Genomic DNA, 27729 nt, shown 5'->3' with positions numbered 1-27729 from the left:
TGAGAACTCAATTATTTCATGAGCCAATTAGAGAACAGTGCTTTTTCTCTTCTAAATGGTAAATTGAATATAACTTATCTGCATGTGGCCATCCTTTATCACACTTAACAATTAATCTCTGACTCAGTGAAAATCACCAAATGCTAAAGGAGGAAAAGATAATTACCATCTCTCAGTACTTGACTCTTCATGAGATCTACACCAGCTGACAGATTTACTCAATTTGGATATTAACAAGATTCTCCCTACCAAGAAATTTTAACATATAACAAGCTAAGACAATTTACAAAATTTTCTTCACTCTTGTACTATATTGCAGAATTCTAAAGGACTTGCAGAAAACTGTTTGTTCTGTATTTCCCATCAATGACAGGGGTCAGACCTTTACCCACCTGTTCAGTACCACACTCAACTAAGACACTATCTTGAGGAATACAACTAACCAGTCAATTCTAGAAACCTGGGGCTCAAAGTGATCTAAAAGAGGTTATCCTTCATCACTGCTAAGAAACTTCCGATAAACATTTGTCTTTTTTTTTTGTCAACGATGTAAATCACTATTCAAAATCAATATTTAAGACTTTCCTTGTTAAACAAGATAAATCTCCTGTAGTTGTTTTGCTTTTTACAGAATTAAGCAGTCTCTGAATATGAGCTGTCAGATAAAATTAATGCATGTGTACTGCTCTACATTTTATGAAAAGTAGAATATGCTAAACCAAGCTTAACAGTCTACATGCAGAAAAAAAGAAGGGGGTGTTAAAAGTTGAGAAAGTTTTCATCCATTTAAACAAAATACGAACACAGATTGATCAAGAGAGAGTTCAAACCCCTGAAAATTTCTCTACTTCCATGTGATGGTACAAATACCACTATGCCCTGCCATTGCTCTATTGTAATTATTTTTTATATAAATGTCACATCACAAAAATAAACACCAACACCTCCCAGGAAAGTTTTAGCAGCAGGTTTTCAAAGATTCTAGAAAGAAAATGCATTCTGAAGAGCTCAGAAATCTAGCGAATAAGCTTTAGAACAGAACCTTTTATCAGAGGATGAAGGAAATGACCTGGTCCTCCCATACTGACACATGTGGCAATCACAAGAAACAAGGGAAAGAAAACAGGGATAGAAGAATGTTGCCCTGTGAACATGAAAACAAGTAGACTGAGCACAGCATGACAGCTTGGAAGGATTGAAATAGATAACCTTAGCCAGAGAAGCAAGAAAGATATAGTTATAAGCACTTTCCTGCTCATGCTGATACTTGGGCAGCTTCTGCAGCTAGCACAGATGCTGAGGCAGCCAAGTGAATCCTTATTGCCAAGTATGATCCAAGTGCATTCTGTTGATTTATCTTTAATAACTTCATCCCACACAGCAAAACTTTCTATTCAAGTACCCAGCGCTGTGATGGGGTTGACTGTGCTGTCTGACAGATGACAGTGAATTCCATTTCCATTAGGTCATTCTCCAAATCCAGTTGCTTAAAATTGTCTTGCAGAGTCTGGGGCCCTCCCCAAAGCAATAGGATGTTTCTCCAGTCCATCCATCTGCAGAAATCATTTTTTTAAGAACCACTGTGCTGGAGTGTCTGTGTACCTTCCTGTAATTGGATTTAGCTGCACAGTGTTCTGAGCACACCTCAGGCGAGTGGAAAGAGGGCTTAAAGCTTGAGGGTCTCCCGAGCAGCTTGTAACATATAAGCAAAGTCTTTTATCTTGTGTCTTCAGTGCAACTCAAGCCTAGGCTTAAGTGTGTGGATAAATGGAGCCTCAGACACTGTTTGCACCCTGGGAGCACAGTTGGTACTGGCAGGTTCAGCAGAGTCTGGAAGGATTTGAAGCTTTAGGGTATTTCACTGTCCTCACTTATTGGCAACGAAGCGAATGAATGAATTATTCTCAACTAAGCAATTACAGTCCAACATCACATGTTAATCCATTTCCTTCTTTTTTTTTTTCCTCCCAATTCTGAGTCTCCACACGGAAAGAGATGTCTTAGCAAGGTAGTGACAGTAAGTCAAATTCAAATATGCTTATTCTCCTAAAATTTCTTTCTTGCAGTCACCCAGAAAGGTAGGATTACACACACATGTGCTCATGCCAAATGATTTAGCAACTCTTACTGAACTCTAGAAGTACAGATGACCATTTCTCTGTGACATTTTATGCTTGTCACAGCCAAAAACTGATCACATGCACTATATACCTGGAAAGCACTGGGAAGACCACTAGCTAAATCTGAGCAGTCAAGTGTTGCTATCAAAGGTATCAGACTTCATGAATTGCAGAAAAATAGCTGTTCCCAGATCTCAGTACTGGTCCAGGAAAAGCTTCCTGGAAGACTCTATCCTTAATTATACTACTATAAATCTAGAAAACACCCATTATTTGGCACAAAAACTGTAATAAGTTTTCATAGATCAACTACGTTTAACTTGTGACTACATTTAACTTTTCTACATATTGAAGCCAGTAGAAAAGGATATAGTGAAAAAGTATATTCTTATGACTCAGAACAGGCTTCAAAATGTTGCCATTCTGTTTAGGAAATTCTAAAACAAAAGTATCATAGTATCCAAGGATTGAAACAGATATGTGTTGATAGTAATAAAAAAAAATATTTGCACATCCATCACATACAGAAGAAAGAAAAATATAGAGGGTTTGTTTCCTCTAAAGTTCAAGGTTTCAGAGTTTTTCCATGGTGAGTTTGGACTTAACTATTTAAAACAATAACGGCTTTTGGACTTTTTTTTTTATCATATAGAATAATTATGAAAATTGCATCCAACATGTCCATGCTATTTTATGGGAGCTGACCACAAAGATGGTTTATAAAGAATGCTGAATGCAAACTCTAATTCAGATGCCATCAAAGCTTTACATACAACAGAGAAAATGTAAATGTTGTTAGTGTCAAAACCCCATCAGTGATTGCTATGTAGGTGCCACAGAGGACTGCACTGCAGCACCAACAAATACCACATTATGATGTTCATTTCTGGCATCAGCAGCTCTTAGTAATGGTCACTGCTTCATTTTTTCTTTGAACTGTCCTCCGAAATAAAGTCATTATTTATCCTCTAAGGTCAATAAAGCAATCATTGGGAAGAAGCTTCTATTTTTCACATAATTTTTACTGCAAAGTTCCTTCCACTTTTCAGCAGCTCACAGACACCAAAGGTGCCCACGACAATCTGTAAATAAGTGGTCATAACACCAAAATTCTCCTTTCCCCATTAACCTAAATTTCCAAGATGTTCTTTTAGCTTCCCAAACAGATTATGGGAACCAGTGCCAGGCAGCTAATCTAACTCTATATTGGTACTTCAGTGTTTTGTTGGCACTGCTGATGGATTGCCAACAGTCTGAGAAGATTGTAAGCCACTGAGTTACTCTGTGCATCCCTTGAGGCAGCAGCAATTTTTACTTTCACGTGTAGAACATCAGAACTACATTTTGGAGCCTCTCTTGACTTTTCTGCACGAATGCAAATACTGCACAGAAAAAGGTCAGAGTGTTGAACATCCACCATGACCTGACTAGCAGAGGGGAGAGAGAAGAAACACTCATCCAGATCCTGCAGTTGGTGGTACTTCACTGCATTCAAGATCCAGGGAGGCTCCTGAACCAGCTTCAGCCACAGGTGTTTCAGTTCAGTGAGAAAAGTATAGGTCTGTGTTAATTTATTTTGGTAATGCCAATTACCAAAATTACTTAGGACAATAATGGGAAAAAAAAATCCATCAATTTGCGTTGTTGCATATCATTACGGGATTAAAGTTTAAATCTTGTCTCTTTTAAAGGCTTTATAGAACATCATCATCTTTTTATTACTTTACTTAAGTAGTAAAGTGCCTCAAGCAGCATTTGTTATGCAGCTAAGAGGGGGGCAGTCCTGAGGGGAAGACCAAGGAACTTTACTGATAAACAGCTTAGCAACACTCAAGAATCTTCTCGATTGCCAAAGGGACTCTTAAAAATTCCATCTACAAACTTATAACACAACTTGTCTCACCATGCAGCAAGCAGCAGGTTTCACAGTTTTACTGCAGCCTGATGTAAACTTTCCTGTGCTGAGTTTAAGAAAAGACTTCAAGTGTATTCTTGAACTGCTTTAGTACACGTTAAACCAGGTGATTTTTAAACAAGATTATTTTACTGAAACTGAGAGGCAGCAAGTAGAACTGCAAAAGATCTGAGATTCTTCCATGGCCAGTGTAAGACCTGGGACTAGATCACCCTCACAGATGTGGAAGAGGAGGGTGTCTATCTCTTGTGCCCATCAGCAGAGAAGTGAAGCACAGGGAGAGAGGAAAGCAGCCATGGACTATTTTCGCTGGTGGCAACTTCACAGCCTGTTCAGAAATCAATTGCAATTTTAATAACACGTTTTTCTGAATGCTCTGGACTATCTTCAGCAGAACCTTTGTGATAGCACTTCCTTAAAAGCCTAAACGTGTTTTGTCTCACTAAAGGCATCCCCAGTCCTGATAAGGCTCTTTGAAATTCTTTGGTCTGCTGCAGGGCAAATCTTGGCAATTTCAAAGGCTTCTCCCAGACACAGATTCAAAGTAAGCAAAGAAATCCCAATTGTCCATCCATATTTGACCAATCTGTCCTATTAAATACAGCAAGCAAAGTCTTAAGAGACAGGACAATGTTTCTCTGACACCCTTCGTAGTTCTACAGACAAATGAATGCACTTAAAGCAAAGTGCACCCACCTGGTATTACCTATGTCTATTGCTTAAAAAGCATGAATACACCTGCTAGTGTGTACTAAACCATCAGTAAATCATCAATAGCTCTGAAATGAAAGCATTAACCTCTAAACAAATAGATCTGTTTTTACTGATAAAAGTCCATTCAGAAAATCTTGACTCTACAGAACATGCCTATTTTTCATCTCAACTAAAATCGTGTTTTTCTACCCGAGTTTCAGCCAGATGGATGCAATTTTGTTCTTAAAAATTAAGATTCTTTTGATTCTTCTGTGAAAAGAATGGCTGAGAGCCTAACAAGTTCAATTAGGGTTTCTGATTCAATGCTTACTGAAGGTTTGGAGTAACTTCTGAACATTTAGGCTTTAAATTGCTAACATTTCACTGTGCAAGTACAACTAAACTTGATCAAGCGCGTCAAGGAGAAAAAAGAATTTAAGAACTCCATTAGTTTTCAATCCAATAAATATTAGACTTCTTAACTGATTTTTATTTTAATTGTTAGTTTAACATGCCTTAAAATACTTACTTTAGAATCACACAGCCTGTCCCTGTAGGAGGAGCTGTCCAAAACACCTGAATGCGTGTCCTCCTCCGAGGTGTGCTCTCAGTCACAGCAACAGGACAATTGCTCATGAACTGGGTTTCTTCTTCATCTATGATCTAGGGAAATTTCAAGAGAAGAATGTGAAAAGATAAGGACATATATAGTCAATGTGTCTCGAGCATGTTTTGTCAGTTCATGTTTTCTTCGAGTGGAATATTTATAATACTCTCTGCTTAGCTCAGCAGTACTTCAGTAAATTTATTTAGAACATGCAGATTGCTCCCTGAATTGAAAGAAAAAAAAAAAAAAGGCTCACAAAATAAAGGCAGAACAATAATTCAGTTCTAGGTAAAGAGAATCCAGACCCTTCTGAGCATGGCTGCAAATAACCTTTTATGTTGATAAATATTAATAAATTAAAAATAATAAAATATTCATAGTTTCAAGATTTTCTTTTTTAATGCTATGGCAACCAACTGGTTAAGACAGATTGAACATGGTAGAGAAGAAGGCATTTCAGTTCATTTATTCTTTGCTTGTATTTTAAACTAACATTTATTTAAACAATACTATTCTTAAGGTATCAAAAGACTGTCCAGGTCAAAAGATGCAATATGTGGATCACAATCATTTGTAACTCAGAGTCCATTTTTTAGCCCAAACTGCCAACACTTTTGCTTTTTTGACGGATTGATGTTCAACAGAAAAGTTTAAGTGGTGTAAGTCAGAAACCAGAGAGGCTGATTTGGAACTGACGTTCTAAGGATTTTACTCAAAGGTGTCATGACAAAATAGCTTTCTCAGCAAATATGTGCTTCATGAGTTGTACTTTAAGCTGTCTCAAAGAAATTTCATCAGAAACTGCTAAGTTTTCTTTGGAAACAGGCAATGTTGTATATTGCAAAATGTCTCTTCGAGCTTGCTCAGTGGTCCCCTTTCATTTGATGAAGCTGCAGTTCACACTGCATTGGGTCAAGATTCAGGCAGTGAACTACCATTTCGAGAAAGAAGTTGTATTTATCAATTTAGAACATGATTCAACTCTGAAGTTGCTTTTACAGAATTCTGGTTCTAATAACACACACTCACACACACTTTTACTGAATAACAATTTAAAAAAAAGTTAAAATCTTCTGGTAGTAAGCATAAGTTTAAACTAGCATTTGGACAAAAACCACTACTTTACATTCTTAAAAAGTGACACTATCTGTAGTTGCACCAGATTTGCTTTAGTGAGCAGGCATGCTCTTTATCTTACCCAATGATACTACCAGCAGTCCCAAACATCTTTAGCTAAGCCAACAACCATTTCTATATTTCCATGGCAGAAAGAAGCAGCAGTGGCCCAGAGGAGTGCTGAGAAACTCTATTTAGCTGGTCAATAGGGCAGCTGTTAATGAGTTTTAAATTTTAAGTCATTAATATTCTTCAAGTTTTTTAACGCTTTGTAGAATCTGTGTAACCAAACACAACGTGCACATTTGCTGGAGTTTAATTAACATGAAGCTATGGGAAGCATGGGATCTAGTGTAGGCTTAAATTGACTGCACAGTTTCTACTTCCACCGGATACAACGAAATGCATTTAACTTGAGCATCAAGAAATCCCGAATCTACAATTCTCTCTCGGCCATCGACTGTATTTATTCTGTCTGCCTTATTCCTGCAACAGTAAAATAAAGAAATAAAACTGCCTACTTATCTCTCAGAAAGGTTGCCTCAACTATTTCAGGACTATATCAATTGACCTTTTATCCATATCTCAGAGTAATTCATTCTCATTCAAAGTCCAATTTTGGCGGAATCTCTGAGAGAAGAATGGGTGATTTTATACCACCTCATACACAATAAAATACTACTGCACATTTTACAAAAGTGTGATAATTCCCATTGAAAAGGCTCTTAGAAGGTTATCAGACAATTCTTAAAAAGAACAGCTTTTCTAGAAAAGCAGAAATATTGCAAATTACTATACAAGTTACACTAGCTCCATATACTCTTATTAGATGAAAAATGCTACTGTAGTATAACTCACATTTTCTCTAAAAAATTTTTAAAATATGTTCAATTCAGGCCAAGATTAGATCGTTACAGGTATGTATAAATACGATTGATCAGATACAAGCTATTCAACAATGACCAATGAAAATTTTCCAAACCTAGTTTAGCTCTGAATGTTTCTTGAGAAGCCCAACTGAAACGAACCCCTGCTCTCCAGAGTACAGAGTTGCTGCCTTCAGTTAGTGAGAACTTAGCTACTCTTGTATCACTAAAGATCATTCCTCCAGCAGTCATCATTGCAGACTCATTCATGACGCATTTGCATGTTAAGTAAATTCTTATCTCCAGGTGAACCAATTCTGCTTTCCCCCCCAAACAATTAATGGAATCACAAGGAATGCCAAAACCAAATCCAAGAACTAATAAGGAAGGAGATGCAAGGAGTTGTAACAACTGTGAGTAGTTATTACAAGTCAAATTTATGACTAATGCAGAAGCAGAACCTGAAATATTTGTTCGAATTCTAGACAGTCAGTATGTTGGAGCACATCCATGCCCCTTTCCAGCTGCAACAAATGAACATGGAAATGCAGACATATTTTGTACTTCTTTCTCTACCTAATTCCTGCCACTTAGCAAGTAAAGAATTTTCTCAAGGAATACGGTTGCCTATAATGAAATAATTTAAAAGTTCTGGTTGCATTTTAGAACACAATCCTGGGAGAACAGGAAATGGCTGAGCCTCAAGGCTACACCACGATTTCCTGCATCACTAACCATCAAAGCAGAAGACTTATGCAATAAGTGTCTACTGGAAAAACCTGACCATAAAATAATGTCTTCCATAAAGTGTTCCTCTGAAGGAAAATTAAACTGAAGCTTTCTTAATAAAGACTCGTAGTGTTGACAGAATACAGTACAACCCTCCTAAATTACTTGGAAAGGCTCGAATGTCAGTTGATTTGAGATTATTAAAGTTATTTTATGATACAGTAGAAAACTGAGAATTGTCCAGATTCTAGGATTTCATAGAAATATAAAACTATCTCAAATGCATTTGCTAAAAAGATGATTTCTGTGTTTTTTCCATATCCATGGAGGTTCAATTCTTAACAAAAAGTTCTTAGGAGCAATAAGAAAGGGTTCCTGATTGATACAGCAGGATTAACAAACAACATGATATTTTAGGGTGGTGGGTGCTATTATTCCACTCACATGCAACACAGGAGAAAAGTAATAGTATCCTGGCCAACTGTAGGGGGAAAAAGAGATACATAATACAATCCTGATTTTTCTTTTGGAATCAAGTCAGACCACAGGCGTGAAGGAAAGAATTGGCAGGGGAAAGGCACACAGATTAAAGTGTAGCATTTGCAAAATTATAGCTTTTAAAACCCAGGTTATCTGTAAAGGGAAGCCTTACATCTTCAGGAATGGGCAAGTAAATTAACCACATGTTGGACATAAATCCTAAAAACAAAAAATAAACACTTGGCCAAAGAATGTGAGGCCTCAGAGGGTGGGATCTCTATGTTACTCACTCTTTCAAATGCACAAATGCAATGACATTAGGTTTTAATATTCTATCTAGTTTTTCTTGTGGAGGGCTTTTTTGCCCATTATGATTGTAGTATTATTGGTCCAATTCATTCCTTCAGGGAAACCAGTGTAAATCCTGAGTAAGATTGCTGGAGTTAACCAGGATCTGAACGAATATTACAGCGAGTAAAATATGGTTGAACTTGGGTAAATCTGCAAACAAAAAGTAAGGATATTACAAGGGAAAATTTACCAGCTCCAGGCTCAGTCTTGCATTCTTTACATATTCCAAACATTGATGAGGTTGAGGATAAGTTTTGGGTGTTCCTGAAAAGCAGGACTGGATAACTGCTTAGTTGTTAAACAGAGGAACAAGTGGTTTTTTCAGAATTGGAACATTTCACGCTGAGTGAAAGAGCTTGCAATCTGTTTCCGATTTCTATAAACTGTTAGTCAAATAAACTGGGCAGTTAACCTCTGTAACATTGAATTTATATCAGTATTCAAAAAAAAAAATTAAAAATGCTATACATCACAAAGAAAGGGATTAGTATCAAGTACAAAAGGAGATGAAGTTACATAAATCCTCTACTGGCTTGTGTCCACTTCCTTAGTTAAAACCACTGGCTAGGATTTTCAGGACCATTTCTTGTTCTGTGGACACATCAGCACTTTCCACCCACTGAAACAGCTGCATTCTACTGGAACAACTGAATAAAAAAAAAAAAAAAAGGAAAGAAAGAACACAACCCAAAGTTCACAAGATAAGCGACTTTGTCAGTTTTCTTCTTTGGAAGAGCTAACATGAAGTGTGACTTCCAGAATGTTACAAAACTGTCTTCTCCTTGAGAAAACTTTCCAATTACAAAAAGAACATTGGGTCTACATAACAGAAATAATATTTGGCCTTTAGGGATTAATCTAGAACGGAGTTTATTATATGGAACATAAAATTAATGATGTACAAGGTCAGTTTAAAAAACTTACCTCAAAGATACGCTTCACATATCCATATTCTGTGACTAAAGGACACATTATTTCCTTCAGAGTCTGTGCTCAGAATGAGAAGAATCAGAAGTGGGACTTTTTATGCAGTGTCAGTAATCAGTCTTGCTGCAGACTATGATACAAAGCTGTATGGAACCACTGAGCACTGCTGAGCTCTCAGTAAGATTTGTCATCTCTAGGAATGCACCAGAAGGCTGGAGTTGTCTGATAACCAGGCACTACATGGAACACTGAGAACAGTGCAGATCTATGGAAGAAAGGCATTGCTTGCATATACTTTAAGATTATCACTACATTCTGGTAACTTCTAGAACAAACTTTATGTAGATGTCCCACAATGTTGCAATGAAAAATCAAATTTAGTTCTGCAATCATTACCTGAGAACAGACTTTATCAAGTAAAGATGAGATGCACTAGATGATATTTCTGTGAAAGCAGCATCAGCACCATTTCTATGCTTCTCCATCTACCTGTCCATGTACTGTTTGTTTTTCCTCCCAGTCACAATGTAGTAGGAAGCACGGGGGAAGAGAGAGGGGAGAGAAAAGGACCCTTCCAGTTCCACAAAGTATGATGCTAGGCACTCAGATCAATTCTTTGAAGTACATTAGGGAAAGAAGAGGAAAAAACAAAGGATTTATAAATCATCTTCCAAGAAATAAAATAAAAAACAAAACAAACCCCTAAACCCACAACAAAACATACAAACAAACACCAAACCAAATGTTTGTGTGTGAGATGTTCTAAAGAAAAATATTTTAATTCTGTCCAGCTGGACACCAAATAGTGTTTTCATTGCAAAAAAGGCTGTGTTGGATGATCAAAAGGAAAAAAAAAAGCTACTCAGATAATCCTATATGGTAATCTTATGCATTAAAGTGTCCCAAATATTTTTGCTATCGAGAATCTGCTACATGTTGCTCTTTGGTCTAAACAAACCCAAGAGCTGTATTATACCTACTGTGGGGCAGGCAGCAGGGGCTGTTCTAAGGTGCAATTCAAACTAAAGGAGGAAGAAAGCAGTTCAATAAGACAAGAACCTGAATTGCATTAAAGATACAACATTGTCAGCTTTTACTCTGAACAGCCTTTCCTGCCTGAGACTGACTATAGAAAGCTGCACAAAACAGCTATTTCTTCTCCACTTAATTCAATATGTATGAAAAAGATTAAAGAGACAATGTATATTGACAGAAACAGATAAAAGTAATTTGACAGCATTAAGTAAATGTAAAATGTTATATTGCATGTTTTTCTTGCTTTTGAACTATTCTCACTTAACTTAATCAAATATTATAACATGCTGAATTATAAAGCTTGCACTGAAGGTTTATGCTTGTAAATTGAAAATGGCCAGCAGAGTAAAAGCTGCTCATGAAACTCAAGAGATGAATGAACATGGATTGTTGTGAATTGAGAAAGTTTTCAACTAAGTAGTCACTAAGAGTGGACTTCAGGTCCAAAGCTTCCTCTTCATTTCCTATGAAGTTTTCTCCTTGACTTCAACATTAACATCCCTATGAAAACAGTTTGGCAAATTTATTCAAGCTACTTTATCGGATTATATTACTAGGGGTTTTTTTGACAGATAATCCAGCTTTTCCAAGACAACATTACTTCTCTAACAGAGAAACTATATTAGGAACAGAAGGCTGTAATTATTCTCAGAGCTATAAATCTCATTGGGTTCCATCGATAACTTTCTTAAAGAAGCAGCCGCTTTGAATAAGGAAAATTCTCTCATTTCAAGTTTAAAAAGCAGTTTGCAAACACTAAGTTTCAGCAGGGAAAGGACAACACCTTTTTAAATAGTATCATCTTTTGAAATGCCTTCAAATATTCTGGTTTCTTAATGCATCCAGTACTATCCAACAACATTCATCAGAAACAGGGAATTATTTTGAAGGCTGAACTTGCTTTTCACACCTTGGCACACAAAGATTCAAAGTGCACCACTTGGCTCTTGCCAAAGAGAGTAGCCTGGCATAAGCATCAGAGCATACAAATCAGTCACAGCATCAGGGACGCCAGCACAAGTAAATTGTGTGAAGGAACTCCGTGTGATGTTCTGTACAAAAGCAACCAGTCAGTCTGTGCTTTGCATGACAAATGGCTTAACTTTATTCTCACTGCTTTGTGTCCAGTCTACACAGCTCCTTTTGCAACATTTGAAATGATGTGTGAGGATTCTGGGAAAGATTGAAAATTTTAGTTTCAAAGAAACGGGAGTTTTGGCTTGCTTTGATGTACAATTTAATCAAGCTAGACCTAAATCTAGAGTAAATTTACTGAGGTCAGACTCTACGCTGACCAATTCAACTTTGTGTTTACAGGGTTTTTTTCATTATATTCAGGCAGTAGCTGCAGGAATGAATTTGCTTTTCTGTGAAATGAGAGGCGGTTTTTATGATCCAAATATAATTTAAATTGTGAAGCATGAAAGGACAGATGAAAAAAGGGTAAATTTTATGATTGTGAAATGAAAATGAAGAAATTTTACTTCCAAAACTCTGTTCTAAGGATTAGCAAGCAGAACTGTCCCATTGCAGCCCTAAAACAGACTAATAACTAGTGAGGATGATGGGGACAAAGATCAAGGTTGTGCTGTGATGATCCTTAGCTGGTCCCCTGGTGACAGGGTGAGTATTAATAAGAGTAGTTCCCTACACCTGAGCCAAGGCCAACCCAAAATAGCAGCTAAAGAAAATAAGGTCCAATATTGAAAAATAAAAAAGTGGAGCATGGCCACTTAGGGTTCTCACAAGCTCCCATTCTCATTTCTCTCTTCCTGTAATGGAGAGATCAGAATGCAAACAGTTCTTCCAAGATTACAAAACTAACACACTCACATCAGATAAGACTGTAAACACAATAAACAAAGATACATGCAGAATTTATTGTGGAGTACTTCCACAGAGAGATAATTTATAATCACTGTTTTGTTGTCAAATTAGTTCAGTATGAACATTATTTATTTGGCAAAAATAGGTACTATTCCAATCCAGTAAAAAATTTTCAGAGGGGAAAAAATAACTTTTGATAGATGATGTCTCAAGTGCTTTAGCCTGGGAGAAACATTACTCGCTGAATAGGCTATTGTATAGAAATCAATCTCACAATCAATAATTTTTAGTTAACAATTACTTGAAAACAGTAAAAGTTTAAGGATTTTGTATATTTTCCTGTGCAGTCTGTACAGTTAGGACTTTTCATTCAAGTCTGTAATACACGTATTTCTTTGGAAAGAGAGAAAACTTCTGTCATCTGCTGAATATATTTCCCACCATCTTATCTAGTTCTATGTAATGCAATTAACTACCTCATATTAAAGAACACATTCTAATCTAACTTTCTGGATAGAAAAAAAGACATTGGAAGGTTGTGTAAAGAAATAAATGCTTTTGCAGCCTCATAAAAGAAAGTGATATAAAGCAAGGCAATGTGGATACAACACTTGACTGGAAGCGAGACGTGACTTGTATTGCTGAGTAACCTCTCTCAAATCACTTTAGTGGGGTCTGTTTCTCAGCTGTGAAGTAGGGATATAGGCATGGAGCTCCTTTTTCAAAACAATACTAAATGCTCTACAAAAACATACTTATTTATCCTTAACAGCTTGTCAGACCTCAAATTGGACTCAGATTTCATAAACAGTTCTCTGGGAGGAGACTAGATACGAGATTCCAGATCTTCAGCCTGCTCTGTGGTGTGCCAAGAGCTCAAATTAAATGGAAAAGTAGCTTGGAGAACGAACTAGAATTTAAGCCAGGGAGATTCATGGAAGCCCTAATGTTGAGATGGCCCACTGTGTAGAAAGAACAGCCAAAGATCTCCCAGCTTGATGCCCACAGAACCCAGGAAGCAGAACAAAAACAAATCTGGCAGAGCTGCAGTTTGACAACTGCATCTTTTACACAAGAGTACCTTTTCAGTGTTTACAGGGATTGTGAGACAATTAATTTAAAAGGAAATTTAAACTACTAAAAAAATTGCATTATCTTGCAAAAAAAGAAAAAAAACCAACACTTTTTATTTGTATTTGGCTACACACTGGGATCAGAAGACAAACCTTATTTACTTATTTATCTTGCAAAAGCTGGGAGACATTGTATTTAGAGCGTGCTCTGGGACCAGCATTGAAGACTCTGCTTCTGATATGGAAGATATGGGTTCACAAATCCATCCTGAATCAGGCAGTTCACTGTCAGTGCGAGATTTCACAAAATGAGCAGCCTTCAGCCAGTCTCTTTTCTGAACTCTTCTACCTCACATATATACTGAACCTGCCTTGACAGTCAGGTAATGAAAGCCCCGATGTGTCTTCAAATCTCTGCTCTGTTTATTTTGATGACTTTCCCTCCAAGTTATAAAGCCAGCCTCTTCCCTGCTGGTCTAGTGATGTGTTTAAATAGTTTTACAAAGCAGAGGAATTCAAGAGGAAGAGACTGAGTGAAATCTATCCTGAAACAGACTGTTGTTGCATGGAGAAACATTTTAGAACTACAAAACTCCCTCATACAGTCTTTGTTCTAATGACTCAGACACCTGAACCTTCTTTCCCCACCCATGTTGAAATCCTTTTGCCACTCATTATGAAGTTCTACTTCTGACTGGAAATTATATCTGGATGAAAAGTTTTACCAACTAAAAAATTGTGAAAATCAACATACTCCATTAAAAGGGTCAATATACTTGTGTTTCTTTCTGTAGAGACAGAAGACCAAAATATTTTCCCAAAACATTAGGAATTCCTTCTAGTATAGATATGCTAGTCCAGAACTGAGATTTGCATCAGCTCTAAGAGTGTTAACTTAGGATTTTTTAAAAGGCTCAAAACCAAATAACAGAACTCCTTCTGCATTTATTTCTTACCCTCACAAATTTGTCCCTTGTTTAAAAAGGGACAAAACAGACCTCTGAGCTTCTTTCCCAGACCTGGCCTTGTGTGTTGAACTAGGGCTCAACATAGTCTCCTATAGCATGTCTCTGTCAAGAATTTATGTTTAAGTCACCATAAGCACTTTGGCTGTGTTACTGCAGCCTATATACATACACACACATGGATTGGGATATATATATATACACACACACACACATACACACATATAATCCCTGGTTGACACAGTGGGTCACTCCTGAATGCAGAAACACATGCACATAAGCCAAACTAACAATACATAAAACATATTTCACACACACACATACCTTTTTCAAATCCATATAACAAAGAATTCATTCAGATTCTTTCTGCCTCAGCACAAACCAAAGATTTATAAATATGCACCTTAACCAACTTCCAGGTCTGATGCTAAACATACAATTTAAGGCTATTACAAAGTCAGATGCAGAGTACTCAGTATCTGGCAGGACTGAATCCAGGATAAATCAGAATTATGTTTATGGACACGTGTGTGGAAAGTTGAAGGACTACGAACAAAACTCAGCATTTTCATTTTTGTTAAATGTAAATTAAAATCTCGTCAGTACATTCCTAATTTATCAAAACTATACGAAACTTTTCATACCAGTGCAAGGATTTTATTCAATTTCTGCAGCAATTATCTTTATCTGCCTGAGTCCATGTGACTTTGCTTCTGTCAATGCACATAATTCTTTGCACAAAAATACCATCTATAAAAGCTTGACAGAATGCGCCTTCACTGTGTCTAATAGCTATTAGTAAGGACCTCTAGTCACCATTCCAGTCCAGTCAATAACATGTTTTAAATTCAGTGGTCCAGAACTTCTGTTCACCCTGAAAATAAGCTTTAAGCATTCACATATTAAGAATTTTAAATAACAAAAAACCTGACACTCATGTTCATAATGAAACAACACTTGAGAGAAACCATAATCTAATCCTAAATCCACTATTCTTATCATCAGTTCTAGAAAGTTTGACTAAGAGCAGCCTAGAAAATCTGACCTTGATATGCGAACAAACCACATGGACTGGGTGAAAGTCATTAGTTACTAATAATTGCATTCCAGTGGTTTTGTAAAGTCTAAATGCTACTGCTGAGGTGTGTCCTCCATTTGAAGCTAATGACATCATTATCTTTTGATAAGATTATCATTAATCGTGTACTGTTGCCACAATTGTCTATTGCCAATGTCTTGAGCGCCATAATGAGCAATGCAAAAGTAATGTGAGTGCCAGAGAAATATTTGCTGTGGACTCACAGAGAAGACATGGACCTTATCTTCTGCTCACACGGGCACTTCTCATTTACATTTCTGTGGCAAGGAACTCCAGGTTCTTTGTCAATTCAATTTAAAACTCAGGAACTGGCATTTTTATTTCGGGAACAAAATCCCAGATAAGAACAGAGTTGCAAGACCAGTCGGTGGAAGAAAAAGGAATGTTAAATTTGAGGAGACACATAAAACATCTGATAAGGAAGAAATTTTATAGAGCCTGGTCAAACAACACACATAGCTCTTCCACTGAAGGCACCTTTCTGTGTCAGCTGCTCCCTGCAGAGGGATGATAACAGCCTGCCTTCCTCCTCAACCATTCTTCCTTTACCACTTGTCAGAGTGTTAATTGCCAGTCAAAGGAACCTTTTCTAATTACAATTTTGTGAGTACAAAGTGCAACATGGGCTTAAGCCTAGATTGGGCTTCTTTACTAATGCAATCTATAATAATATTATTCTAGAGGTGAAATTTTTCCACAACACAATATAGCATTTGGTAGAAAAGTACAAAGGAAATGATTCTTCTGCTCTTAGGTACACCAGAACTGATGAAGGTCATTTGAAACACATGGTAAAATATGAGTCTGCACATTTTACCAGATCAGCACTTCTCAGTGGCTTAGTTTGTTCAGGCTTTTCATTTAGCCTTCCTTTCAGAAAATATTACACTACTCAGCATTATGACTACAGTGCCAAAAATAGCTGCCTCACTTGGAGCTCCTCACTTAAGAAGGGATTTAGGGATTACAGAAAATACATATTTTTAATAGCATTATTGTCCTGCTTGCTGTTGGAGCTTTGAAGCATCAGCAGCTCTGGTACACACGCTACTCATGTTCCTTGTGAGCATCTCAATGCCAAAATATACATCCCAGCCTAACGCAAGCGGATCCCACACAAACTCTCGTAGTCTTCAGTGTACAGAACATAATCTATTTCTGAGAGGCTTAATCCACTGCTAAAACCACAGTTACAGCAAAAATACTGGTGATCTGGAACGACAGGCTTTGTGTAGATAAACTTAAGAAGGCGTTTACCTCCTTAAGAAAGCTCTCAAATCTTTTGCTTAACAATTTGCATCAGCTGTCAGATCAGGAATACTGCTCGTGCAGAAGAGTTGCAGGAAGTCAGGAAGAGTTTCTGGCAGCACTGACAGTAGTTGTGAGCAATTATAAAGCCACCACATAATTTGTGTGCATGTGAGTGTGTGTCTGAATGTTAGACTGAGTGAAGAGATAATAATCCAGGCTATGGCTCCCCTTAGTTTTGATATGCTGCTGATCCACACCAATGTGCAGATTCTCAAATTTTTTCCTTACTTAGAGGACATCACAGATTACACAGTCTATTCATGAACAATTCCCCTGCCTGCTGCTCTGTCCAAAGCTTTCTACAAAGTCCAATTTCACATTACTTTGAGTACCCTTCCAGCAAATTAAACCTGCTTGCCAAGAATTTCCAAGAAATCAAGAAGTTATGCTTTCTCCCTTTCAGCATGAGAGGATTCTGCTTCAGAAAGACACACTGCACTCAGACAGAGTGCCATAGTCTGGGAAAAAGAAGAGTCTTGTGGGCAGACCAGATTTCAATCTCAAAGGGATTTGATTCCTATGAATATGGTTTTCAAGAATATAAAGCTGTTTTATTTGAAATTTTATTAGGGTGAGTAAAAATCCAATATATTCAATCATAGACCAAGAGGGTGGTAAGTACATTTTCTTTGGGGGGTCCCTTCCAACCCAGCATATTCTTTGATTCTATGAAAAAAAATTCTTTACAATGAGAACAATCATTGAACAACCTCCATAGGAATGTGGTAAAAACCATCACTGAAGATTTTCAAGAATTGGTTAGACAAGGTTAGAAAAAAATAATCTAATCCAGGCTCCCTTTCCCATGAACTGTTGAGTCAGTTGATCTTTCAAGGTCCCTTCCAACCTACACTGTTCTGTGATTTTATGAAGTGCACAGTCAATGAATTTCTGCTTCTCATTTTTCATATGTATTACAAAATGTGCCTTTGCACTCCCTTGTCTTTTTTTACCACACTTAATCTGCTACAGGTAGTTTTTCCAACCTTGAAAAAAAAGCTCTTTTCAGTCACATGACTTATTTTTTTCATTTTACTTCTCTCTGAAACACTTTCCAAAATGCAGCACCAAATCTGAGTCCAGACAATACCACCTCCTCAAAACGATGATGTGTTGGTGTGTAGGAAAAGAAACAGCTGTCCCTTTCTTCCTGATTCCCCATGTGAGAATCTGAAGGATATAACTGTGGAAGAATTTATCTGAGAATTTCAGCTTAAGTGACATAAGCAGTCTAACCTGTCTATCTAAGCATTTGCAGAACACGAGCATGGAAGCACTAGAAATAAGTCATATTTTCATTGCAGAAACTAAATATTGCCCTGCAGGTCAGCTCGTATTCATAATGAGTTTCATGCCATCCCTCACTCCTAAAACTGAATTTTGTTGATATAGGAAAACTACTTCAGTAGTTATGGATAATCAGTCACACCAGTGTTTGTTCAGAGACATTTGAGAGTTTCAATATTATTCTGAATTATTGTCAATAAATTTCAATGAAGAGATGCATAAAGCTCAAAGCCAGCATTCTGGATCTGCTATTTTTCTGTGGGTTTTTTATCTTTTGAAGAGTAATTGTACAAATTTTGCACAGGTACCAGAGAAAACAATTCCACAAGGTATGCAATTGCAAAACAACTTTAGCAAAGAAGGATTAAAAAAAACTGGTTGAAAAAATGGAAAAAAAGGCTTTTGATGGTCAGAAATTCAACTGCATAGAAAGGAAAAACTAATTTGCAGGAGATACCAACACTTGATAAATGGTAGCTAATCTCCAGAATATGAACTATGTAATCAGAGAAGTATCAAAATTAAAGACCAGAAATCATTTTTAGTAGATGAGATGGTTATTATCTATTTTCACTTTAAAAAAAAAATACACAACACTTCCATATTATACAGAGCACAGTAGGAATTACACCATCCAGTTTAGTAATCCAAAATACACATAAACGTTGCTGTTTCTGATTCTGTGCCAGCAATAGGAAGAACTAAAACACAGTATGAGTCCAAACACATTTATTTGTTTAAGTGACTAAGCCTAGAGTGCTAAGAGAGTATTTGGATGGGTTTTGTCACTTTAATCCTTTAGTAGGAAAGATTTGCTTATCTCCTTGATACACACCAGCACAACAGCTATTATTACTGGAATGCTTTTTAGGGTTCCCACCACATAGATAGAATTAGACTGTGCTCCCATATTTTAAAATCTCTATGCTATATTTTACACTCATGGTTGGAATGTTATACATTTTACAAACGTTTATTATTTTATGCACAGGCAGTATTTACATGCAAGAAGACAGATGACTATTTAAACATTCCTGGTTTGGGAGGCAAACACTGTATGTGAAGAGCAGAACCCCTGAAGTTTAGTAGTGGCTCAAGTGTGCTATGTGATCTTGAGCAAGGTCCTTCAACATTTACTCTTCTGCAAAGTGGATATGATAAATTCACATTCTAGAAAAAATGTTTATGGAATTTAATTTACGCAAAAACTTTGAAGTCTTCATCAGAAAGACAATGTAAAAGCACATTTGAAAGTTGTATTATATCTGTAAGTGTAAGTGCAAATGTGGAACACTGACAACAGAAAATCATTAGGACAAGATTCAGTAAATTTAACTGGAGAAAAGTTTAGTCATGATTTCTCAAAATTCAAGAGGTACATATCAAGAATCAATTATCTTAACAGCAATGAGTTCAGCATTTGATCTTGCCTTTATGTTTTTATCATGCTTTTAATCTTGTCATTAATAATAATTTTCACATTTATGTAAGTTTTCCTTATTTGGCTCTGGCATAACTAAGTTTTTAGTGTACATCACATGCATAGATGTAAAAATATGAACAGAAATGGTCCAGGACCAGCATTCACGTAAGTTGTCTCAGGTTTGTTCCTCTCAAGAAGAAATTCCAAGTCTCTCTCACAGTCAGCAGTTAAGAGGGCAAATGGGTTTAGAAACCTAAGAACACATTGTGATGTACACAATGTTCTTCCTGTGAAAGTTGGCAGTTGCATAACATCTGCACCACATACAAAGCTGGTTGTTTATAATGTGGGCTTAATACATCTTGCAAGTAAAGTAATCAAAGGAGCATCAGATGAACTAAAAGAAAAAAAACAGATGAATATACAGAGAGTTTTGAGAAGGTGGCATACAGGCTTTTTTCATCCTTTAGGGAAATCTCACACAGTGTCTAAGAAAAAGTTCCAAATTATTGTTTGGAACATACAGTATTTAAACTAATGCTATTATATAATCCCAGTGTCTAAATATATCATAACCCAATTTAATTCATACAAGCACTTTGTATAACCTTTATGGACAATAAAACTAGGTTACTGAAAGAATCTAAAGGAGGCCAAGAAACTTTGCACACTCAAAAACCCCACTGGTCCTGTGCATGCAGCCAATAAAGAAAACATTTATTATTATCTTAATCTGGGATTCATCACAATGTGTGGACAGATTTTTCTTAACAGGAAGGATTAGTGTGGGGGGGTGATTTACTAACTGGAGGTTTTTGCTGTACTCCTACAGCTGGGATTCCCACTATCGTGTAAAGAAGGGCCAGAGTGAAAGGACAGCAATAAGAGGCAAACTGCTGCCTTAGCGACCATTTAAAATATCTCCCTAAAGATTCCAGAAGGCATTCTTCACTTAGTGGTATAAAATAGGTAATTAATTTTCCTATGAAAGTGACCTATTGCTCGAGAGAGATTGCAGTGTGAAGTATTTCTCCATTATCATTATTTGTTTGCTACTTTATGTCCCCTCTCCCCTTTCTTCATCTTTAAAAAGCAGTAGGTTAGCTAAAATAAGCTTGATAAGCAGGCTAAACTGAGCAACATCAAGTATAATTAAGCTTCCCATACAGGCAGAGTCAGCTTTACTCATACAATTGAAAAAAGAAAAAATATTAAATGAGCTCCAAGAGAACAAAACCCTGATGTGTGGCTGACAAATAATGAATAAACACTGGCAATGCCCTAAGAAACCTCTACTTCAGTACTGACTGTATTGAGATATACAATCATTAAAGTTATAGAACAGTAAGTACTAAAGCTACTTCTTACACACTCATTCTTTCAAATGTTTCTTTTGAAAAGAAAAGCAGGTTCAAATGAACTGTGCCCACCCACAAGGAGAAAAAAAAGAGGCAAGAGCAACAACAGTGCCTCAGTTCACATAGAAGAGAATAATTGGAGCCCAGTTCAATCTGTGAAGTAAACAGAAGCAGGATGAAGGCTTTTCAATTTACACCTACAGCCTACAAATTAGTAAGTAGTCTGGTAGGATGAGTTTGCCAGAGATTGCATAATAACCCTACCCCCAGCAACAATGCAGGGAAAGGGGAACAAAATAGTAGCTCTATACCAGCAGGGAATTTCCCTTTCTAATTACTGAGTACTATGAAAAGCATTCTCAGGAGCCAAACATTAGCTTTTGTGCAACTGGATTGGGAGTTTCTTCATTATTCTTGGTTTATTTTCATGTGAAAATTAATTTCAATGCTGTTTTAACACTCAAAAGTAACTATGCATAAAAAACATACAAAATATTGTCCAGCAAACATTGCTTGGGAATTTTTTTCCATCAAGAGTTCAACAGACTACCAGTAATAATGGTTTGTTGCAATGTCTTGCCTATGTCAGTATTCATTAGATTTTCCCTTGTCTGTATCAATTGAAACCAAAAGCACCTAAGCCAGAAAGTTCTGCTTTTGCAGTATGCACAGGATACATTCAGATCCTGCCCCTTATACACCCATGAGAAAAGTAAAGCTGAATACATGATTTTCAGTTTCTCACAGCAACTCAAAACGGAAACAAAAGAGAGCAGAAGGGGGATGATTTGAGAAAAATAGTTAAAAATGCAATCCATCTTTGAGGAACATAATTACTCACAAGGAACTTCTCTGTCCCCTTTCAATGACTGTTCACATGCTGATTTCCACCATGGGTGATTCCCAATAGCAGGTCCTTCCAGAAGCACAACTACTTGGAGTAGGAGTCAAGAATCACTTCACAAAACAAAACTGCATAACTATAGCAACAAGTGATACACTATTTCTAGATATATTCTTGAATTTGTAGTGCTTGGTTAGTAAGAGAAGCTCCTGTAAGTCAGTCCTATAAATAGCTGTCCTGATGCTATCTAGAATGGGAACATCCACACCATGGCTTGAGAAACAATCCGACTCAGAAGTGGTCTGTGGTAAGATCATACCTAATTACAGCTGTTCTCTGCTGTTCCCCTGCTCAAGACACACAAAAATGAGAGGCTGAGGAAAGAACCTGGCTGAGCCAATGCAGAAGGAAAGAAGACCTTGTATTGAAGAAGGTCACAGAAGAAGAGGAGCAAGTCAGAGAAGGAGTGAGAGGCAGAGGCAACTCCTGTTTGAAGTGAAAGTCAGATCTGGCTTTGCTCATACAAGTGACAGTCCTGCATAGATACCAGGGCAGTTCTGTCCGAGAAAATTCAGCAGATGAGAAACAATCCATAAAAACATTATTCTTATAGTAGCAATTACCATAGTCAGGAATTCCACGCAGACCAAGATGCAGGGGAGAGGCTGAGATCAGTGCAAGTGGTTAACAGAAAGGTCACAAAATCACAGAATACGCTGAGTTGAAAGGGATCCACAAGGATTATGGAGTCTGAGTCTTAGCCCTACACAGAACATCCTCAAGAATCACACTCTGTGCCTGAGAGTATCATCCAAATGCTTCTTGAACTCTGTCAGGTTTAGTGCTGTGACCACTTCCCTGGGAAGGCCGGTTCCAGTGCCCAACCGCCCTCTGGGTGAAGAATCCTTTTCTAGTATCCAACATAAACCTCCCCTGACACAACTTCAGGCCGTTCCCTGGGGTCCTGTCACTTGCGGCTTCCCCTTAAGGCCCTCAAGGGCCTTCCCTAAGGGTCCTCAAGGCCCTTCACCATCTTTGTTGCCCTCCTTTGGACGCTCTCTAAGAGCTTAATATCTTTCTTATATCGTGGTGACCAAAACTGCACACAAAGTGAGGCTGCCCCAGTGCAGAGCAGATCACAGAAGAACAGACACAACCGAATACAAATCTCACTGGTGGGAGTGGTCACTGGGGCAGTGCCTCAGGAGGCCTTTGAAAAATTATAGTTGTGTAGCAACTAAGCACTGCAAACCTCTCTGTCAGGGCTTTACACTAATGGAAGGATGCACCATTCATGTGACCTTTAGGTGGTCCACAGGTGTCCACCTGAGGTGGACAGGAAGTGATTGAAGAAAATCAGAGTGTGGGATGACAGACCAGGAGAAACTTTGATGACTGAATTTGTTCCATATGTCTGAAGAGATCCTCCTGCATAAGTACTTTCAGCTACAGATATCCTTACAATCCCAGACCTCCCAAATCAGGGATGAACAATGTTACTTTACACCAAAGCGAACCAGCATCATGCTGGATGAGACAAGTTCTGTGAGAGTAATATGAAAGAAAAAGCAACATAATGTGGCATTTTGGTCTGGGACTTCCAAAGAGTCTCAACCTGGTCAGGGAAAGAAGACTTCTTAAAGCTACGTCCCAGCCTTACCTTGTAGTTTTCAGATAAAACAGACCAAAGAAAAACAAAACATCCTGATCAGAAATATGTCTGCAAAGTCTTTAGAGTAAAGACCAGCATTGACACAAAACAACTGATGTGATTGGGATGATATTTTTCAGTTGTATGAGTCCTTACTCATCATTCTGAGGACATCATTATGGATTTCCACTCATCACTCCATGAAGTGGAATGACTGGGGAGGTACATTAGGATGAAGCACCGAAAAACAAACACGTTGAACGCAACAGAATCAAAAGATATGGTCATTTCCTGAACAGGTCTTGTATCATTCTGAGGTAAAACAAATACACTGTGATCAGATGACTAATGATCCTGGGTTATTAGGTCATGAGAAAGAGCCATCACAGCAAAGAGAATAATCAATTACAACTGTTCAGCAGAAATGGAAGCTGAAACACTATCCCTTGGCAAACACTGAGAGGTCCCTACCATCATTAGAAAGGGAACAGTTGTGAAGGAGGAGGACTGACAGGGTACTCCACAGCTAGGTCTGAGAAGGGTACACATGCAGTCTAGAATAACAGAAGATAAATGTATTGTCACTTTGATAATACAAAACTGCCTTCTCAAACCAGAAAGTAGTTCTCAAGACAATAGCATAGCAAGCAGTGCATTTAGTCAAGCAGTAATTCATTCAGTAACAAGTTGCAGTGAGAACTGACTTGCCTCACTTGACTATAAAGTCTGGAGGAAGGATTTTTTTTTCTACAGCAGCCATTCATGAATGAGTCAGGTAGGTAAACTCCTGAATTTAAAAAAGGTGTTCTAAGTCACCAGAACCTCTCTTAACACAGTGGAGGGGAAAAAGAGGGAAAAAAAAAAAATCAAAGAAAGACCACTATTTAAATTTAATTGGGAGACTTTCTGCTGGCACCTGTCTACATTTAAAAGTTCAGAGGACTGACAATAGGATTTCCTTATAGTAGAAATGTCCATATAATCTGGAGAAATTGTCAAATTGAGCCTCAACCTTTATCATCACCTTTGCTCACCCTTTTCACCTCTTCCCCTACCACCCCAAATCACTTCATGGGAAAAAAAAACCACATTATGAGAAAAGACTCTCAAGTATAGACATAATTCCATATGTCTATAGCCTAGTCATTGTAGGCTGGTAGCTGACAGTTCCCATTTGGAGAGATGTGTAGGAATAAACACATCTTCCAGAAAAACTATTCCTTTTAAAGCCCTGTGTCATGATGGGGGTAGTGTGGATGTCATCACAGAAGGGATTACAGGCAGTGATAGTTGAAGTCCAGATCAGCAGGGAATACCTGATAAACACTTTCTAACCTGATGTAAAGTGGAAGTGCAAAGAATGAACACTTGTTCTAAGGTTCCATTGATTGGAACTGACACACTGAAGGTTTCCTGATGTTGCAGAATGGCAAATAACCACATCAGAGGTAATTCTTGGAGCATTGAAGAACAGTGATGGGAGCGAACGAGATAAGAGTGCTGATCTTTTTCAACAGAGATACAAAGAATCTAGAGACTCGTTGAAGAGTGCCTTAGATGAAGGCTGGTAAATAACAGGCTACCTAAAGGGAAATCCAGGATGATAACACTATGAAAAAAGAAAGAGATGTTTAATAGATGTTCAGATGAACCTGGAGCCTACATACGGATAGAGAGTTACACCCCATAACAGCTGCCATAAGGTAACTATAAAGCATCTGACTGTTGCCAGAGGGGTTAAATGTCTTTACCAAAATTTCACAGCCTAGGTGTCATCATCTGAAGAAAGACTATCTGAGAGTGGAATAACAATGAGTTAGGCAGATTACCTGGGCTGGAAAAAAGGGATATTTGAAATAAATCCCTTCAGAGTCACTGAGATAGATGTGTCCTGTTAAACACTGCCTGGGGAAGAACACGCAGCTTTTACTGACTGACAAAACAGAGTTAACAGGATCTGCGGTTCCAAGATCCAGACTTTGGCTCTGAATGAAACAATTGCAAAAGCAAAACTGGCTTCAAGACTGGAAACAAGACATGAAAAGAGAACGCTCGTAAAGCATCAAGTGGTCCTAAGCCTCAAAAGGGATGGGAATCTGAACATTGATGTGTCTGTTGAGCAGACTGGAGTCTCCAAGGCAGAAAGGGACAGTGTTTTCAGCATAATTTCCTCTCTTGAGGATTTATTTGTTAAGTGTCAGTGTCAAATTCCAGGACAAAATTCTCTAATGAGTGTCTTTGGAGGCTTCTTAGAACCAGGAAGTCTTGCAGTTTAATCCAAGAAACAGAATAAAGTAAAAGATAATGTTCTTTAACAGGAGATTTAATTAAGCAATTCTGATATTTTACCATGACATAGTTTGGCTCTGCATGCATTAGCAGTCTCCAAGGCAGGGCAGAAGTTACACTTGAGATAACCTGACTCTGATAAACCTTGGATATGAAAAGGTGTCTGGAGTTTTAGCTGACCTATCTCAAGAGACATATTTCCTGGTTTTGGTTTTAGGGTTTTTAGAGGGTTTCTTTGGTTTGTGTTTTGGTTGTGTCTTCTGAAAACAGAACTTGAATCATCAACAAATTAAATATTTGTTTAGGCATAACCCTTTCCAAAAAACATAAGCTCTTACTGTGACGCAATCATCATTTGAAGTCATTCTCAAGAAAAAGCATTTCCCCAACAAATGTAAAAAAATAAAGATAATAAATAAGATTAGATTAAACAAAAAAAAACAGGACTAATTATTATATGGCCAGAAGCTAGATGATCTTTTCCATAGCCAAGCAGAGAGTCAGGGAAAGGGCAAAGAAAAAAAAAATGTCAGAACAGAAACTAAAGACAAAATAACTAAAATTAAAAACAATAAAAGAAGTTTTTAAAGTGATGGTAATAACACAGCAAGAAAACTTTTAGAAAAGGCACTCCAGCATATTTAAAGTTAAGGTGGCTGAGAGGGATTTAGCGTTACACAATTAGGCTTCCATCAATGTCAGTATTCCCTATATCAAAGAGGGGCTGGAGGAATGAGGTCTCTGCTCTGAGCCCTAAGGGTATGAATCTTTAGCACAAAGGTACATATAGGTAAGTTTTTCAGTATGAAATCAGTGGTTATGAACTCATTCAGCTTGATTCAAATGCCCACACACAGGGATATTTGTAGATGTCTCACGCTACAGACTGAGTATAACTGCACTGGACCCTGTCTGTGCTAGAGACTGTGCATGTGCTGGCACCTGGTCATAAATTCAGTGGTCAAAATATATTACTGGAGTACAAACACTTGTATCCAGGCAAATCTTCCCAATCTCCAAGAGTGGAGAGTGCATAGCCTTCTCTGAGCAATCACAGCCTGTCTTCCTTACATCTGGTCTTCCCCTGCCTCGTACCTGCTGACTCGCATCCCCCCCCAGCATCCACGGTGGGAGAGTCTGAGCCCCCCATTTCTCAGGGGGCTTTCACAGAAAGCCTCTTGGTTCCTTCCCTAATACATGATAAACCAGGAAGCTCCATGAAAACAAGCAGAGTTGAGATAAGCAAGTCAATAACAGAAGGGCGAGGCCAGGCTAAGAAACCAAAACCCTTTTTCATTCAGTAGTGAACTAAGTTACATTGCAAGGAAATATAATTTAATATCTGTTTCCTCTTTGTACACGTGTTATCTAGTAGTTCAAAATTCCACTGTAATAAAATAATAACAGAATAGTATTCAGAATTTTTGTATATTTTCTGATTTTGGCAGTGAAATTTCATGGTTTGGATCGTTAATTCTAAAAGACATAGCAGCTATATATGCAATGAATTGAGGGAGTTCCCAAGGTGTAACAAACCAAGTTTGGTACATGCAAAAAACTGGAAAATGTTACAAGGTAAATTTTTTTTCCTTATTCACAACACAAGCTGAAACCACAAAATAATTATAAAGGAAAAATGCAAAAAAAAAAAAAAAAAAAAACCCTACATGTCCGGAATCTAGTTTACTTTTTTGACAGCCTTATCAGTAGCAAATAATGACTATCAGAGCTCTTTCTGTTCTGCAAGTTCCTGGTGATCATCA

The 27729-nt window shown here is 37.5% G+C and overlaps 1 protein-coding gene across 2 annotated transcripts in view; it reads right to left on the bottom strand.

The window, feature by feature from the left end:
- SPON1 (spondin 1) overlaps positions 1-27729 on the bottom strand; it is a 192287-nt gene that overhangs the window by 150895 nt on the left and 13663 nt on the right. For both annotated transcript variants that reach the window (XM_032691174.1, XM_032691173.1), the window contains exon 3: positions 5258-5391. In XM_032691174.1, coding sequence (XP_032547065.1) covers positions 5258-5391 — 134 coding nt within the window. The remainder of the gene's footprint in view (positions 1-5257; positions 5392-27729) is intronic.

The sequence above is a fragment of the Chiroxiphia lanceolata genome, chromosome 6 (genome assembly GCF_009829145.1).
Source record: "Chiroxiphia lanceolata isolate bChiLan1 chromosome 6, bChiLan1.pri, whole genome shotgun sequence".
Lineage (NCBI taxonomy): Eukaryota > Metazoa > Chordata > Aves > Passeriformes > Pipridae > Chiroxiphia > Chiroxiphia lanceolata.
Note: the sequence above shows the minus strand (reverse complement) of the source record. Positions and strands in the feature narration are given on the sequence as shown.